This window comes from Andrena cerasifolii, chromosome 6 (assembly GCF_050908995.1).
Source record: "Andrena cerasifolii isolate SP2316 chromosome 6, iyAndCera1_principal, whole genome shotgun sequence".
Taxonomy (NCBI): Eukaryota; Metazoa; Arthropoda; class Insecta; order Hymenoptera; family Andrenidae; genus Andrena; species Andrena cerasifolii.
In genome coordinates, this window is record NC_135123.1 from 6,368,780 (window position 1) to 6,381,352 (window position 12,573).

General features: G+C 42.6%; 2 protein-coding genes across 7 annotated transcripts in view; both read left to right on the top strand.

Annotated features, from left to right (window-relative positions):
• The window catches only part of LOC143369987 (ceramide glucosyltransferase-like), a 29,302-nt gene that overhangs the window by 16,035 nt on the left and 694 nt on the right, over positions 1-12,573 (top strand). For 2 of the 6 annotated variants that reach the window (XM_076814552.1, XM_076814553.1), the window contains exons 1-6: positions 9,361-9,523; positions 9,606-10,106; positions 10,387-10,618; positions 11,653-11,886; positions 12,056-12,342; positions 12,423-12,530. In XM_076814552.1, the coding sequence (XP_076670667.1) occupies positions 10,010-10,106; positions 10,387-10,618; positions 11,653-11,886; positions 12,056-12,342; positions 12,423-12,523 (951 nt within the window). In that variant the 5' untranslated portion in view covers positions 9,361-9,523; positions 9,606-10,009 and the 3' untranslated portion in view covers positions 12,524-12,530. The other 4 variants (XM_076814548.1, XM_076814550.1, XM_076814549.1 and 1 more) reach the window with 3 other exon arrangements.
• Positions 6,677-9,056, top strand: LOC143369989 (uncharacterized). Its single transcript, XM_076814556.1, has 2 exons — positions 6,677-7,129; positions 8,534-9,056. Exons 1-2 carry the CDS (start codon positions 6,970-6,972, stop codon positions 8,983-8,985), a joined length of 612 nt encoding a protein of 203 aa, XP_076670671.1. The 5' UTR covers positions 6,677-6,969; the 3' UTR covers positions 8,986-9,056.

Sequence of the window (12,573 nt, forward strand, 5' to 3'; positions counted from 1 at the left end):
CGAGATATCGAAGCCGGTTGAATGGCTTCGAGTAGATCGAAGCCGGCGACGTTACCGACCTGCGAAATCGCAGCGGTTCGGGCGTCCGTTAGCGTGGCGGAGTGGGACGTCGATCAGAAAGCGTTTCCCTCTTTTATTTATTTGCTAGGCGGGCGTCCTGGTTACGCGGTGGAAACGACTCGATTCGAACGCGATACGCATTGATCGGCGGACACCGCGAGAAAATGCATTGCACCGCCTATCGCCGCTCGTTGGGCACTGATATGCCAGGTAGATTCTACGCACACCGCCGGGGAGATAGGCTGGCCCGCGTGTCGCTTTACCCGCTTCATATTTCGCTGCCAAAGGAAACAGTTGCTACAAATTTTTGCAGTGCAGCAACTCAGCGGTACGCGGTATTTCGTATCGACTGCTATTAATTTTAACCCTCTGCGATCTACGTCAGCATGCTTTCGTCAAATTCAGGGCCGGCTATTCCTACAAAGGGGCCCGGAGGGGAGAAATATTTGGGGGCCCCGAAGAATTTCTGAACGGTACAACAGCGTAACATCTTTTCGCGAAAACGGATAATAAAAATGAAAATACAGAAATCAAAGAAATAAACATTGGCGTATTTAAATATGTGACTTCTTCATTGCCGCGTGATTAATACTATTAGATTATTATATTAGAAATTATATTCCAATTTGAAGTTCAAGTCGGTTTATAAAATTAAATTTATTTTAATCAAATAAAAAAAAATTCCCTCTCACTTTTTTCTTAATTTCTTTTCTCCGTTTACTGGAGCCCGTGTGCTACGCACCCAGTACACACCCCCTGTGCCAAATTAAATAAATAATTAAATTCTACACCAACGTGGTACTTCCATTTTTAATTAGTATTATTACGTTCCGTGGACGTCTGCGTTTCTCGTAATCAGTAAGTGACATCTCCGCGCGATCTCATTGGCCGGTCGTGGATTTCCACCGGATTTAATCTCCAACGAACCGGTCGCGTGACTTTTTAATTTATCGCGCGTGTATCTGCGCGGCTCTCATTGTTCCTCTTCCTCCTTTTGCTGGCAAGGTCGCGCGGAGCTATTCAAAGTAGCGTTTTACGAGCGGATCCATTCATTTCGACAAATTATTTACGTAAATTCGCCGGGAAATTCGCGGCGAGCTCGGGCCACCAAGGTCAAGGGGCTTTATTTAAAGGAAGCGTTCCGCGATTCTTGAACGCGATACCGACCGAGGATCATTTAAACGTCGCTTTTGATACTCCTCCAGGGAACGTGCGCCTCGGCTCGCTAGGAAACGCGGTGACGAAGTTGAAGTTGAGCTGCGCCAAGGTGCCAAGAGATATTCGGAGGGAAATAAATTTGTAACGCTGCTAGGCAACTTCCGGGAGAAGTTTCCCCCCCGATTTCCCTGGGTTTTCCACGAGCTCGTTGAACCTAACATTAGTCGACGGAGGTAACGATTTCACGTCACATTTAACAGAGGAAAGCGGAATTCATTAAGCCTTCCCCGCGATTGTTTCATTAGCGGACCTAACGAAGTTCCCGGAGGACAAAAGAAGCGGCGAGAATTCTGCCATTTGAATTGGAAGGAATGACGTTGGCGCGACAGCTTTCTAAGGTGGAAGCAAATTGGGAATAGGCAAAAAATGGAACTTGAACGACAACGTCGCTTCGTGGGAATTTAAGGCAGCCACTGTTTTATTCAGTCGTTTCCTTCGCCCTGCAAGGGTATTCGACGTGCATGGAACAAAAGTGAGATAGCTCTATCAGAGAGAGAGAGTTACGTCTTGTAGAATGCCACCATAAAGCGGGAGGACGTTGGCATATTTTAGTAACATTTTGTTATGTGATATGAGAATTAAGATTTTTACGATTGCTTTAAGGATCCTATTACCAGCGGCGGATTTAACAGGGCGGCTGATGAGCAGTTGCCGCCTGGGCCCCTACCCAGATGGCCCCATCTCCAAAAACAAATTATGATTACGTATAGGAATCATTTGAATCTGCACCCATCCAGATTTGAAAAATTTACCACAAATAGGAATAAAAACTTGTCAACTCGCTAACTACTGCTTATTGCGTGGAAAAAAATATATTTTTCAATTCGTGTTCTCTTTTTAATTTTAAGTCGAGAAATTAAATTTCATGGACGTTTTTTTTTAATTTACTTCAAGTGGTAAAGATCGAGCTGCGCCCCTCTTGTTGCAAGCTCCTCAAGTACAAATAAATTTAGGCACGTGTGGTATAAAAATTATGCGAAACGAAAAGAATACAGTGTCTGGATAAAATCTTATTTTTTTTAAGATGGGACCTTGGGGCCCAGGTGGCAACTGCTCCGCCACTGATTTTGCCCCATAATTTAATTCGACTTGGAATTCTCATTTTCATAAAAAATGATGCCACCAGGCCCCATTTTTTTTTTAAAAATTATGATTTTATCCAAACGCTATATTTCTTCGTACTACTACACTTGGCCCATTTTTAGTAAACTACCTCTTCGTTTTCCCGCAAAAATGGACCCGTCAGAACGTTTGCCACCTGGGCCTTACTTCTTAAACCGGCCACTGTCTATTACCTGTAATAAAATACATAACATTTTCTGTCATAACGCCAAAGTTTTACCAATCTGAAGTTACATTGACACTTAAATTTTTTTTTTAATTTTTACATTCGCTTTAAGTTAAGTATCCTATTACGAAAATACATAACGTTTGTATCGTTTTCCTTCTTTAATACATGTTAAGTAACTGCCAATGTCTACCCAGGCCCGGATTAAGATTTTTGGGGCCCGGGGTTATCAAATCTTCGAAGGCCCCGCCCCAACCTAACCCCATCGCCTAAAAAGTTGTGGGGGAGGGTAAAAATAGTAATAAAACAATAAAATACATAAATCTTCAAAAAATGAAATTTATTCTAATTAAAATTTAATCATAACGAAGAGGAATGATTTACAAATGGATAATATTAAAAGACAAATATCGGAAAGATATTTTAAACGAAACTTTTAGCGCGATTACTAATTATTTCAAAAGGGGCGCTGTAAACAGAATTTCATTCAATTATTTTTGTTTACATAAATGGAATTATCGATGTTATCGTTTACGGCACTAACGTAATACTCAAAGTCTAGCATCGAGTCAATTGCGCGGCCGTAAAAATGGCTTAAACCGTCGCCGTTGGTACATAAGCAGGCGTCGTGAATCATTCCGCTGTCAAAACAAGACCACGTAGCAAGAACGTCGCATAACATCCGCCGTGGATGAGACGAATGCGCGACGATGACTGCCTATATAGAAGGCAGAAGCAGCGCTGCATGATCCCGCGGAACAGCGTATCAATGATCGATAGCAGTCTGGCCCGTGTCCCCTTTTTTTAATACCACAAATGGCACAATGCCCCAGGTGCCCACGTGGGACCTCGAGATTCGTCCGACCCTCTTTCTCCGCGACATCTCTCTCTCTCTCTCTACCTCGTTACACGTGCATTGTACCTCCCGTCATCATCCACTAAATCGCTAACGAAGGGGACACTCGGAGGCGCGCCTCTTTAACCGAAACGTAACGGCCACGGTACGTCTTCAGCCACGCTAAACCGATCCTCAGAAATGAATCGCTCCTCGCCTAGCAATTAGCATTCAAAAGAAGATTAAGTTGTTTAAAAAATTCCAGCTTGAAAGAAGCAAAAAATAATCATAAATAAGCAGAAATAATATTATAAAGAATAAATTAGTAAGTACTAGTAATATATATATATATATATATATATATATATATATATATATATATATATATATATATACGTGCAGGAAAAAATAATGACGAAGATATTTTTGCTCAGCTAGAATCGCATTTTAAACCGCTGTGGATCGTTGGCGCGAAGCTGAATATTAATCGGCGCCGGAAAGGTCGAGGGACTTTCTTTTACGCTAGCACTGTGACACGCCGTCAAGTAAACAGTGGGTCACGGTATATTCCTTATCGTTTATGGACTGGGCGATGGGAGTCATCCGGGCGAGCACGCAGCAGGTAAAAACCCAGATAGATATCATGGGACATTGATAAGCGAATACAACGCCGCGGCGTGTTTTTCCCCGTCACGTAACTTAATTGCAACAGCATTGTAAGTTTCAGCGTGACGCGCGGGGCAATGAGTAATCTCTGGCGGAACGGAGGTGGCAGAAAAAAAGGCAGGATTTCAGCGTAGCGTTAAGGACCGTGACCGAGGTGAAAACAATATTTACTCCAGCGTGGAATTAAACCCCGATCGAAGCAGCCGTTACGTAAGGAAGTTCGGAACCGTTGGGAGAATTCGTTATCCCTAGAGGTGCTAACGAAGAAGAGACTTCCCAGTAACGCCCTTCGATTAATCACGGCTGACCGTCGGTCAGCTTTTCAAGGGCTCGTTAATTTGGAATCTGTTCGCCGCGCGCCAAGCGGTTACATATTAAAATAGCGTTTCTGGCGCCTAATGTAAAAATGTCGCAAATTTCTATTCCTGGCTTCCATATATATATAGGCGGGCAAAGCTTATTTAGCAACCTGCTTTTAAACATACACAGCGCAAGTGGATCCGTTTCGGGCGGGTGCCTAATATTTGAGATGTAACGCAACGCAAATATGTTCCCCGCGAAGACGCCCTTACGTAAATAAGGACGAAGCGATAACGGGGCACGCGATTTCGGATTCCCGGATCGGTAATCCGTGATAAGACAAAACGCGTATGAAAATTGTGCCAGAAGCGACGTGAAACGATTAAGATTAATCGTCGGAATTCTACGCTCGACTAAAGATAAACGAGTCTTAAATGATACCGCTACGCTTTTAAATTCGAAGTAGCGACGGCCGTTTCGTGAATGGGATTTTCACTGACTCGTTATTTATTCAGAGTTCACAGAGTGGAGTGGTGTTCCTTTGAATATTAGGGACGCCAGGTGGCAGCACTTGCCGGGCGACTCGACCAGCTCGTATGTGCACTGACGTTTAAATCCAGGAAATGTACAAAGCCGTTATTTAACAGTCACTGTTACTGTTGCACTGTTCGTTATCCCTACACGAGTACTTAATCCGTATTATCTGCAATTTCAACTTCAACTATTTTTATCGGCTATCCCGATTCTTCGAATTAGCGATAGAAATGTCCCTTATCGTGGACATTTCTATGACGTGAAATCGAGCCGGTTGGTAATCATTAAAACCAAATCACCTCTCAGGAAACTTGATTCGCGTTGAATTTGGGATATCTGTCTCTATTTTATTAAAAACACGACGAAAGTACAGTATATGATAGAGCATGCCTCGCGTCCCTTTTGAGAGGCTAGGTTCGACAACCACTGCGACAAACGAAATCCGAATTTCCAATGCAGTGAAGTTCGTGCAGGGTTTAGGTTGGTGTAACGATTTCACGTCGAGCGCGCACGAACGTTTACCACGATTACACGACAAGTTGTCAAGGGTAAAAATACTGCAGTACAGCCGCAAAACTTTCAGCGGAACTGAACGGAACCATCAACGCGCATCGACGATGCATGTATTAGTCACGCTGCCGCTTTCAAACGAAAGTAAAGACGTTCAACTCTGCGGCTTGTCCTTGATTTCTTCTGTTCTTCTCATGCAAAACTCTTGCCACGAACCCTCTGCCTACCCTTGCCAGAACTTGCTTGCCAAATCACCCCCTTGTTCCCCCTTTATACGCTAATAATATATATATATATTCTATTATATCGATCATTGGCTCGCTGATTTCTGTCATCCGATCTATATGCAATCTGCACATTTTTCAATATTTTCATTTCATCGTTTCACATACTTCCTAACTCGTCGATCGGTAGAGAGCTAATTTTCTTTCCAAGCATTCAAACATTAAATTAATTTGAACGCATACGAAGGACTTGAAAATAACTAGAAGTTACTTATCACAATATGGAATATGGATGCCGGTTAAGAAAAAATAGATGCTCCGTGGGGTGAATTTCTTTGTGCCATAAAAGGACATTTTTCTTATTTATTGGGTGGACTTAATATCTGCACGTAGGATGAGTATCAAACACGTCTGCAGTATCTAGTGAATCGTACTGGATTCACGGCTGATAACCGTTATGAATTGATGCCTACGTTACTATCTAGGTTAACGTTTGTGGTTTATCTGACGGGAACAGGTCTAGATCAGGGGGGACAAGCTTCCCTCTTACGAAAGTTGAAGCAGAGTTTGTAGCGCCTCCTACCAATGAGGTGCGTACTAAACTGTGAATGTGTGAATTGGTGTGAATCGGGACGTATGTGTATGTGTATACGTGTAATGCACCGTTTACTTTAAAACCTGTCCACGGATCGTCGCGCCAGCGACACGTATGCAGCAGATAGAAGGATAAACATTGAAATTGAATATTTCTTCTTTTCTTAGGAAAAGAAAATATATTCAATTTCTTTGTATATCCTTCTATCTGCTGCATACGCGTCACTGACGCGACAATCCATGGTCAGACGGCCTTAGAAAGAGTAAACCAGGGAAAGTGAGGACACTTCCTCGTGTCTGCGCCAAATATTTCTAAATGACGACGGTCGTCATGGTAACATTTCACCAAAGTCGAAAGGTTGTGTGTCGTGCTTACTGATACACGTAGGTATGTGTGTGTGATGTACCTAGCGCCTCCTACCAATGCGGTGCTAACTAAACGGGAAAACTTCAGCCAAACAAAGACGGCTTGGTCCCCCTGATCTAGATTAAATAGATAGGGATCGTAGAGTCACGTAGAGTGAAAGATAGTGGTAGCTGGTGTCGATATAATCGGACATAACCTAGCTGGACACTGAGCGAACCGTAGAAGAAGTTACTTCACCGATAAGACAAAGGCACTTCCTCGTATCTACGTTCGTTTATCGTGATCGCATGGAAATTTTCATCGAGTCGAACAGATCTCCCGACACGAGATTAATCGAGTCAGGAAACAAGGTATCTGTGAAGAAAAGGTGACCATGGTTTGCCCGAGCAGCGTCCTAGCGCATCTAGCGAAATTTCTTGTGACGATCGGTTGCATGGTAATTCTTCGCGACCCCTATGGTAAAGCAAGCCCTTGGTCTTCCCGTGCCTTCCAAATTCTACTCTCGCACTCCATCCTGGGGATGCTCAGGTTCGGTAAGGAAGTACCCTTTGATGCTTGGGTATCTTGCATCTTGGTATTCGCCTAGTTGTATTGTTAAAGCAACGTTGTCTGTACAGGGCCCCCTAAAAGTACAGTTTATAAATTATTGGGGGTCACGCGGAGGATTAGTTGGTATGAAACTACGTGAAGGATATTGTACTTTCGAGCGCAGAGCTCTGAAGGTGGAAGGCTTCTTTTTAGTTGGCCTTTTGTAGCGTTTCGATTTTCGTTGGAACAGGTGAGAAATAATATTGAAACTTCAGCGCACTGGATCCAATGAGATATCCAACAGAAAAGACCTATCGCTTTGGAGTAGATCGTAGTACGCTTATTCTGGAGCAGATTTTTATTCGGCACTAGCTTGTAGAGGTAGCTTTACTTATATACGTCGCATTGCTTCATTTTTGCTTTCCTGTTATGGCTTCTGTCGCTAATAATATCCATTCGCATGCAATAATCCTCATTCATGTGGTATTGTAATGTGACGCAATAGTTTAGAGGTGTCCGCCTCTGATTGCTTTGAATTTTGGATATGTTTTAGAGGACCAAAAAAATAAGATATACGTGTTTTTTTATAGCGGCCCGGTTTCATATTTAGGGGGTGAAACCACCCCTCAAAGTTATAAGGTGTTCAGGTATTTGTCTCCGATTGCTTTGCTTTTTAGATAATTATGAAGCAAGTGAAATTTATATGAAGTTTTACTCAACACAATTTTGTAACTCTTATGAACTTTCAGGGGTGCTTTCACCCCCTAAACATACAAACGAGTCGAAATAAAAAGACACGTACTTCTTATTTTTTGGTTCTCTAAAACATATCCAAAAATCAAAGCGATCGGAGGCGGACTCCTGGGAGACTCTCCTTGTTAGTGTCTTTCATACTTATGAGTACATATACATAACACGTACATACCTATAACATTTATCTAATCCAGTTGCATTGCCTGTTGTGTTAAAACACACAACCTCCTTATTAAACATTATAAATTCATTTTTATGTGTTTTAACCCAAATTTTAATAGTTAGGAATTATATATAACGATAGCATAAGTATCTAAATACATATCGTTCGTATTATTTCTCGCAAGTTCCAACTGTACGTGCACTCTCGAATTAATCATAAAACTATAGTTCCATGTATCGCATTCGAAGATTAGAAATGAACAGCATCGCCGTTGCATTCTCTTCTCTTGCTATCAGATTCTGTTAAGTGGGTATAGGTGAATATTCCAAAGACTTAATACTCTTGCAACACTTCACAAATCAGAAACACGTTTCCTGCTTTGTTGTTTGCGAGCAATTAAGTCACGCCGTAATACTTAGCAATGCAATAGCACCTATGTTTCACTAAGCGCGTAGAGTACTGTGCCCATTATTTGTAGCAATATTACTTCCAGGAGCACCACTTATTACACCGGCAACCAACGTAGCAAAGTACTTAAGGATCTGCTACGATTGGTACTCCAAGATTGTTGATGTTGTGCCCCTGGCATTGTTTACCGCTGGTATCCTAAACGGATATGGGATTAATGAAACAGTTTGGCTCATAGTACTTTCTTTTGGCATTTTGCCAATATTTTTCCAGCTGCAATCGAAACGGAAGGAGAGCCAAATAAGGAGGCATCAGTTGCTATTAAACATCGCATCCACGTTACAGCTGTTGATGATTACATTGGTAGGCTTACGGAACACTAATTACAATGTTATCAGCTTAGTCGCCTCGTGCATATTCGAACGGTTTTTCATCGACGAGTTTTGCTACTATTACGATATCCCGAGTACCGACTTGACTCAGTACTCTCTGTGCTTCATAGAAATTTTCATGGTCCTGACTATAAACGAATTGTGAATAATATTTATTATAAATATACAGTTACTGCAGTTTTACATCTTTACGAAAATAAACTGAGTTTTCCTCTATATACGCTCGTTAATTCAAATCTCGCGGCATTCCGCACTTGCGAGGAATTCCCTAGAAAGAGTGAACGAAGAAATCTCCCTACGTGACGGGAAGGATCGCATTCAAAAGTAACTAGCTCCTAAAGACCAAAGAACCGTTCAATCTTCTCCAACCAACATCAAAAGAATCGCACTCTTTCGTAAACTCTTTTGCGTCGCCAAAAAATCTTTGAATCTTTAATCATTGAGGAGGAAAAGCAAAGGTCGATCTAGTTCCTTTTCAGACGTCATATCCGTCAGTATTCCATCTCATAACCCCCATCTGTATTCCGCGCAGATCCAATGATAATACTTAAATTCCTATAACATTCTCGGAAAGTTAATTTTCAATTGAACGTTAAAACGTCCGCCGCGATGTGTCTCTCGGCGATCACTCCTCCCTTGGATCGTTACGTACCTTGACTTCCATCCACTCGACATTCGAATCGGTACGATCAGACTTTTAATAGTACATTCGAGCGATATTATAAAAAATGAATTAACCATAAGTGTGGATCTTCATGAGCGCAGACACCCGGACGAACTAGGTCAGCGGAGAATCGTATTGCGCGAGCCGTGACAATATCGTTGGATTCCTCTCGATTCCTCTGCACGGTAACAAATTCGCCTCGCATCGGAACGCAGTAAATGATAATCGTTCCCGTGCACGTGACGAAACCAGCGGACGGAAGAATCAGCCAGCGGTAACAGCATAAACCGCGCAGCTTTCGTAGCAGCTGTTACTGGAAGATGCGAGTGCGCGTCTCTGCCATATTTTGGCAGGCCAGCGAGTAAAACGTGCCGCGGGTGATCCTAGTTCCCCGTGAATCGCGAGTGCCCCTGGGCACGGTGCTCGCGCACGTCCCCGAAAGGCGACCCGATATAAATCGGTCGCTTCTGCCCCCGAAACGAACTTCCAAGGTATCGGGCGTGACATGGCAGAGCGGCTCGGTTTGGGCCCCGAAATTCGGGAGCTCAAGCTGGGTCCGACCTTTACCAACAACAGATCCACGGCTTTTCACACCCTGAAATGTTAGTACCAGGGAATCGTTAAGTTTAGGGGATGAATCTTTCTGGGTGCTCCGCGAGCAATGTCGCGTTTCTAAAGTTTTTGCTTTCCTTGGCATACGAAACGTCATTACTCGTGGAAGAATGGCATGTAGATATGATTGACGTAGATCGGTCGAATGTGAGAGATGTCAGTGGTTGACTCGCATAGCTGGCGTTTGTTTCATACTTGCTATAGATAGGATAGCGCAGCTTCTAGTCTAATAGGAAGGTATGCACCTTAACGTTGCTTTCGTAATTGCAGATGATTTCAAGCCAGCGAGCGTGGACGTTTCCAAAGTGGCCAGGGTCGATGTTGGTGCGAATAACACAATGACAGTTACAGTCCCACATTTGGACGGCGCTGGAATCCCTCACACGGTGTTTAAAGGTTCTCAGAGACCTCACCATAAGGAGTGCGTTTTGATAATAGATAGAGTGACCGGGGAAATTACTTTGGAAAAGCTGACGGCGAACATACAAGTTAAAAAGACTCGGTACAGCTATGATACATTCGTTCTTATACATTACATTTCGACGTGCGTTAGGAAAACTAGCACATTTCATTTTTCTTGCGAAGAATAGCATGTTTGGATCATTCCACGCCAACTCGATCATTATTTTCTCTCGGTGTCTCGGATTTCTTTTAAACTTGAATATGTTGTAGTCCTCGTGGAATTAGGGGGGGTTTAAGTCATCATTTTGTCGACTTGGAGTTTGTTTAAAAAATACAGGGCCTTGAATTTTGCGATTTTTGCCTATTTTCGTGAAAATGGGTTGTACTTATGAATTTTTATCTCAAAAACTATTTGTCGGATTTAGTTGATTCTATTTTAATGTGGAAGGATCGACCTTCCCGAATAATTTTTTTTCTAGATCGGCAAATTAATTTTGCAACATTGAAAATTATAAAGAAATTTTTATTTTGCAAATTCGGTCGCGATTTTAAAAATCCGAAAAAATGCTACCATATTCCTTGAGGTTCTTTCTACAAAATAAGCCTATCCCCAGGGTGGTGCGGCTCCTATTAACGTCGCAGTGGGGTGGTAAATACGGTGGTTCGCGCCGAATCGGGTAAATGGACCGGACGTCGCGCGGACGCTTCACTATTACGGTCGATTGACCGTACCGCTACCATGCCATATTACTTCAATGAGGTCTAAAAACAATATCGATGGATCCCATACTCATTTGAATGGTGCCATTTATGCTTGCAGAACAATTTCTTGGATCCTCTGCATATGAATTCAAACAAGGGTTTTACCCCAAAATTCCTACAGGTACCATATAATGTTATACCTGAACACAAATATATTTTATGCTCAGTAAAATGGTCATAAAAGCCGCCGTTTTCACGGCGGAAGACCGAACGTGCTAATACTCTTCAAAAACCCTGCAATGTGCTTATTTACATGGCAAATTGAAACGAGCTGTTGTTTGTAAGAAAAATGAAACATGCTATTTTTTGTAACGCACGTGATTTAACACTGTCGGTCCATGCATTACTGATATATATCTTATCATTTTCCAGAACAGAATCGAAGCCTCAATCACATTTAACTGTTCCTGGGGGGAATAGCAGCAATAGACCTATAACCCCGGTGGAAACTAGGAGAAGTCCTACACATGGCAGGGCAACTGGCAGAACGAAAGTGACGAGTGGAAAGAAAAGAGAACCCAGCGTTCAGTTACACCCGAAACAGTACAGTCCCCTCCGAGTTTCTCCTTACCACGGCAAGAGTCCACCTTCTATATCAGTCAATAGGTATTTAAGTATTCTTTAACGTTAAAGGTAAACGGTTGCCGGGTTCAGTACGTTATTTTAATGATCGTGAAAAGAAGTACGGAGAGTCGAAATGCTTTGGAAATAGTTAACGTTACTGTTATATGTTAAGATCTTTTTCTAAACGTACTAAAAACACACAGAACTTTAGTTCACCAGTGCAACCTTCAATGGCACCATCGACTTTGGCTAGTTTACCTATGATCGGCCTCGATAACGACGACTGCCCTTTACCGCCATCCGCGCCGTTCCCAACGATCAACTCCTCTGCTCCTCCGAAATCGTCTCCCGCGGTAAATGCTCAACCGACTACGAAACCCGTGACCATGGACAGCGACCAAGGAGCCCTCAGCGACTCTACTTCAAGTAGTTCGAGCTCGGATAGCTCAGACAGCGATTCCGACACTGGATATGCTTCGGTGCTGCCGAAAACTAATGGTACATCTTCGGGATATTTCCTATTTTTCTTAGCCCCTCCTTTCAGTATATTTTAATACTACTACGGAATTCTTTTTTAGGACACTTAAACAGCACAGCTTCGTCCCCTACGCTAGTGATGCCAGATAATCTGCTAACCGAAGATCTGCAATTATCAGAATCGGAATCCGACAGTGATTAATGGTAACGTATGTGTATACAGCGTGCAATGTTTTTTTTTTAACTTCTCGA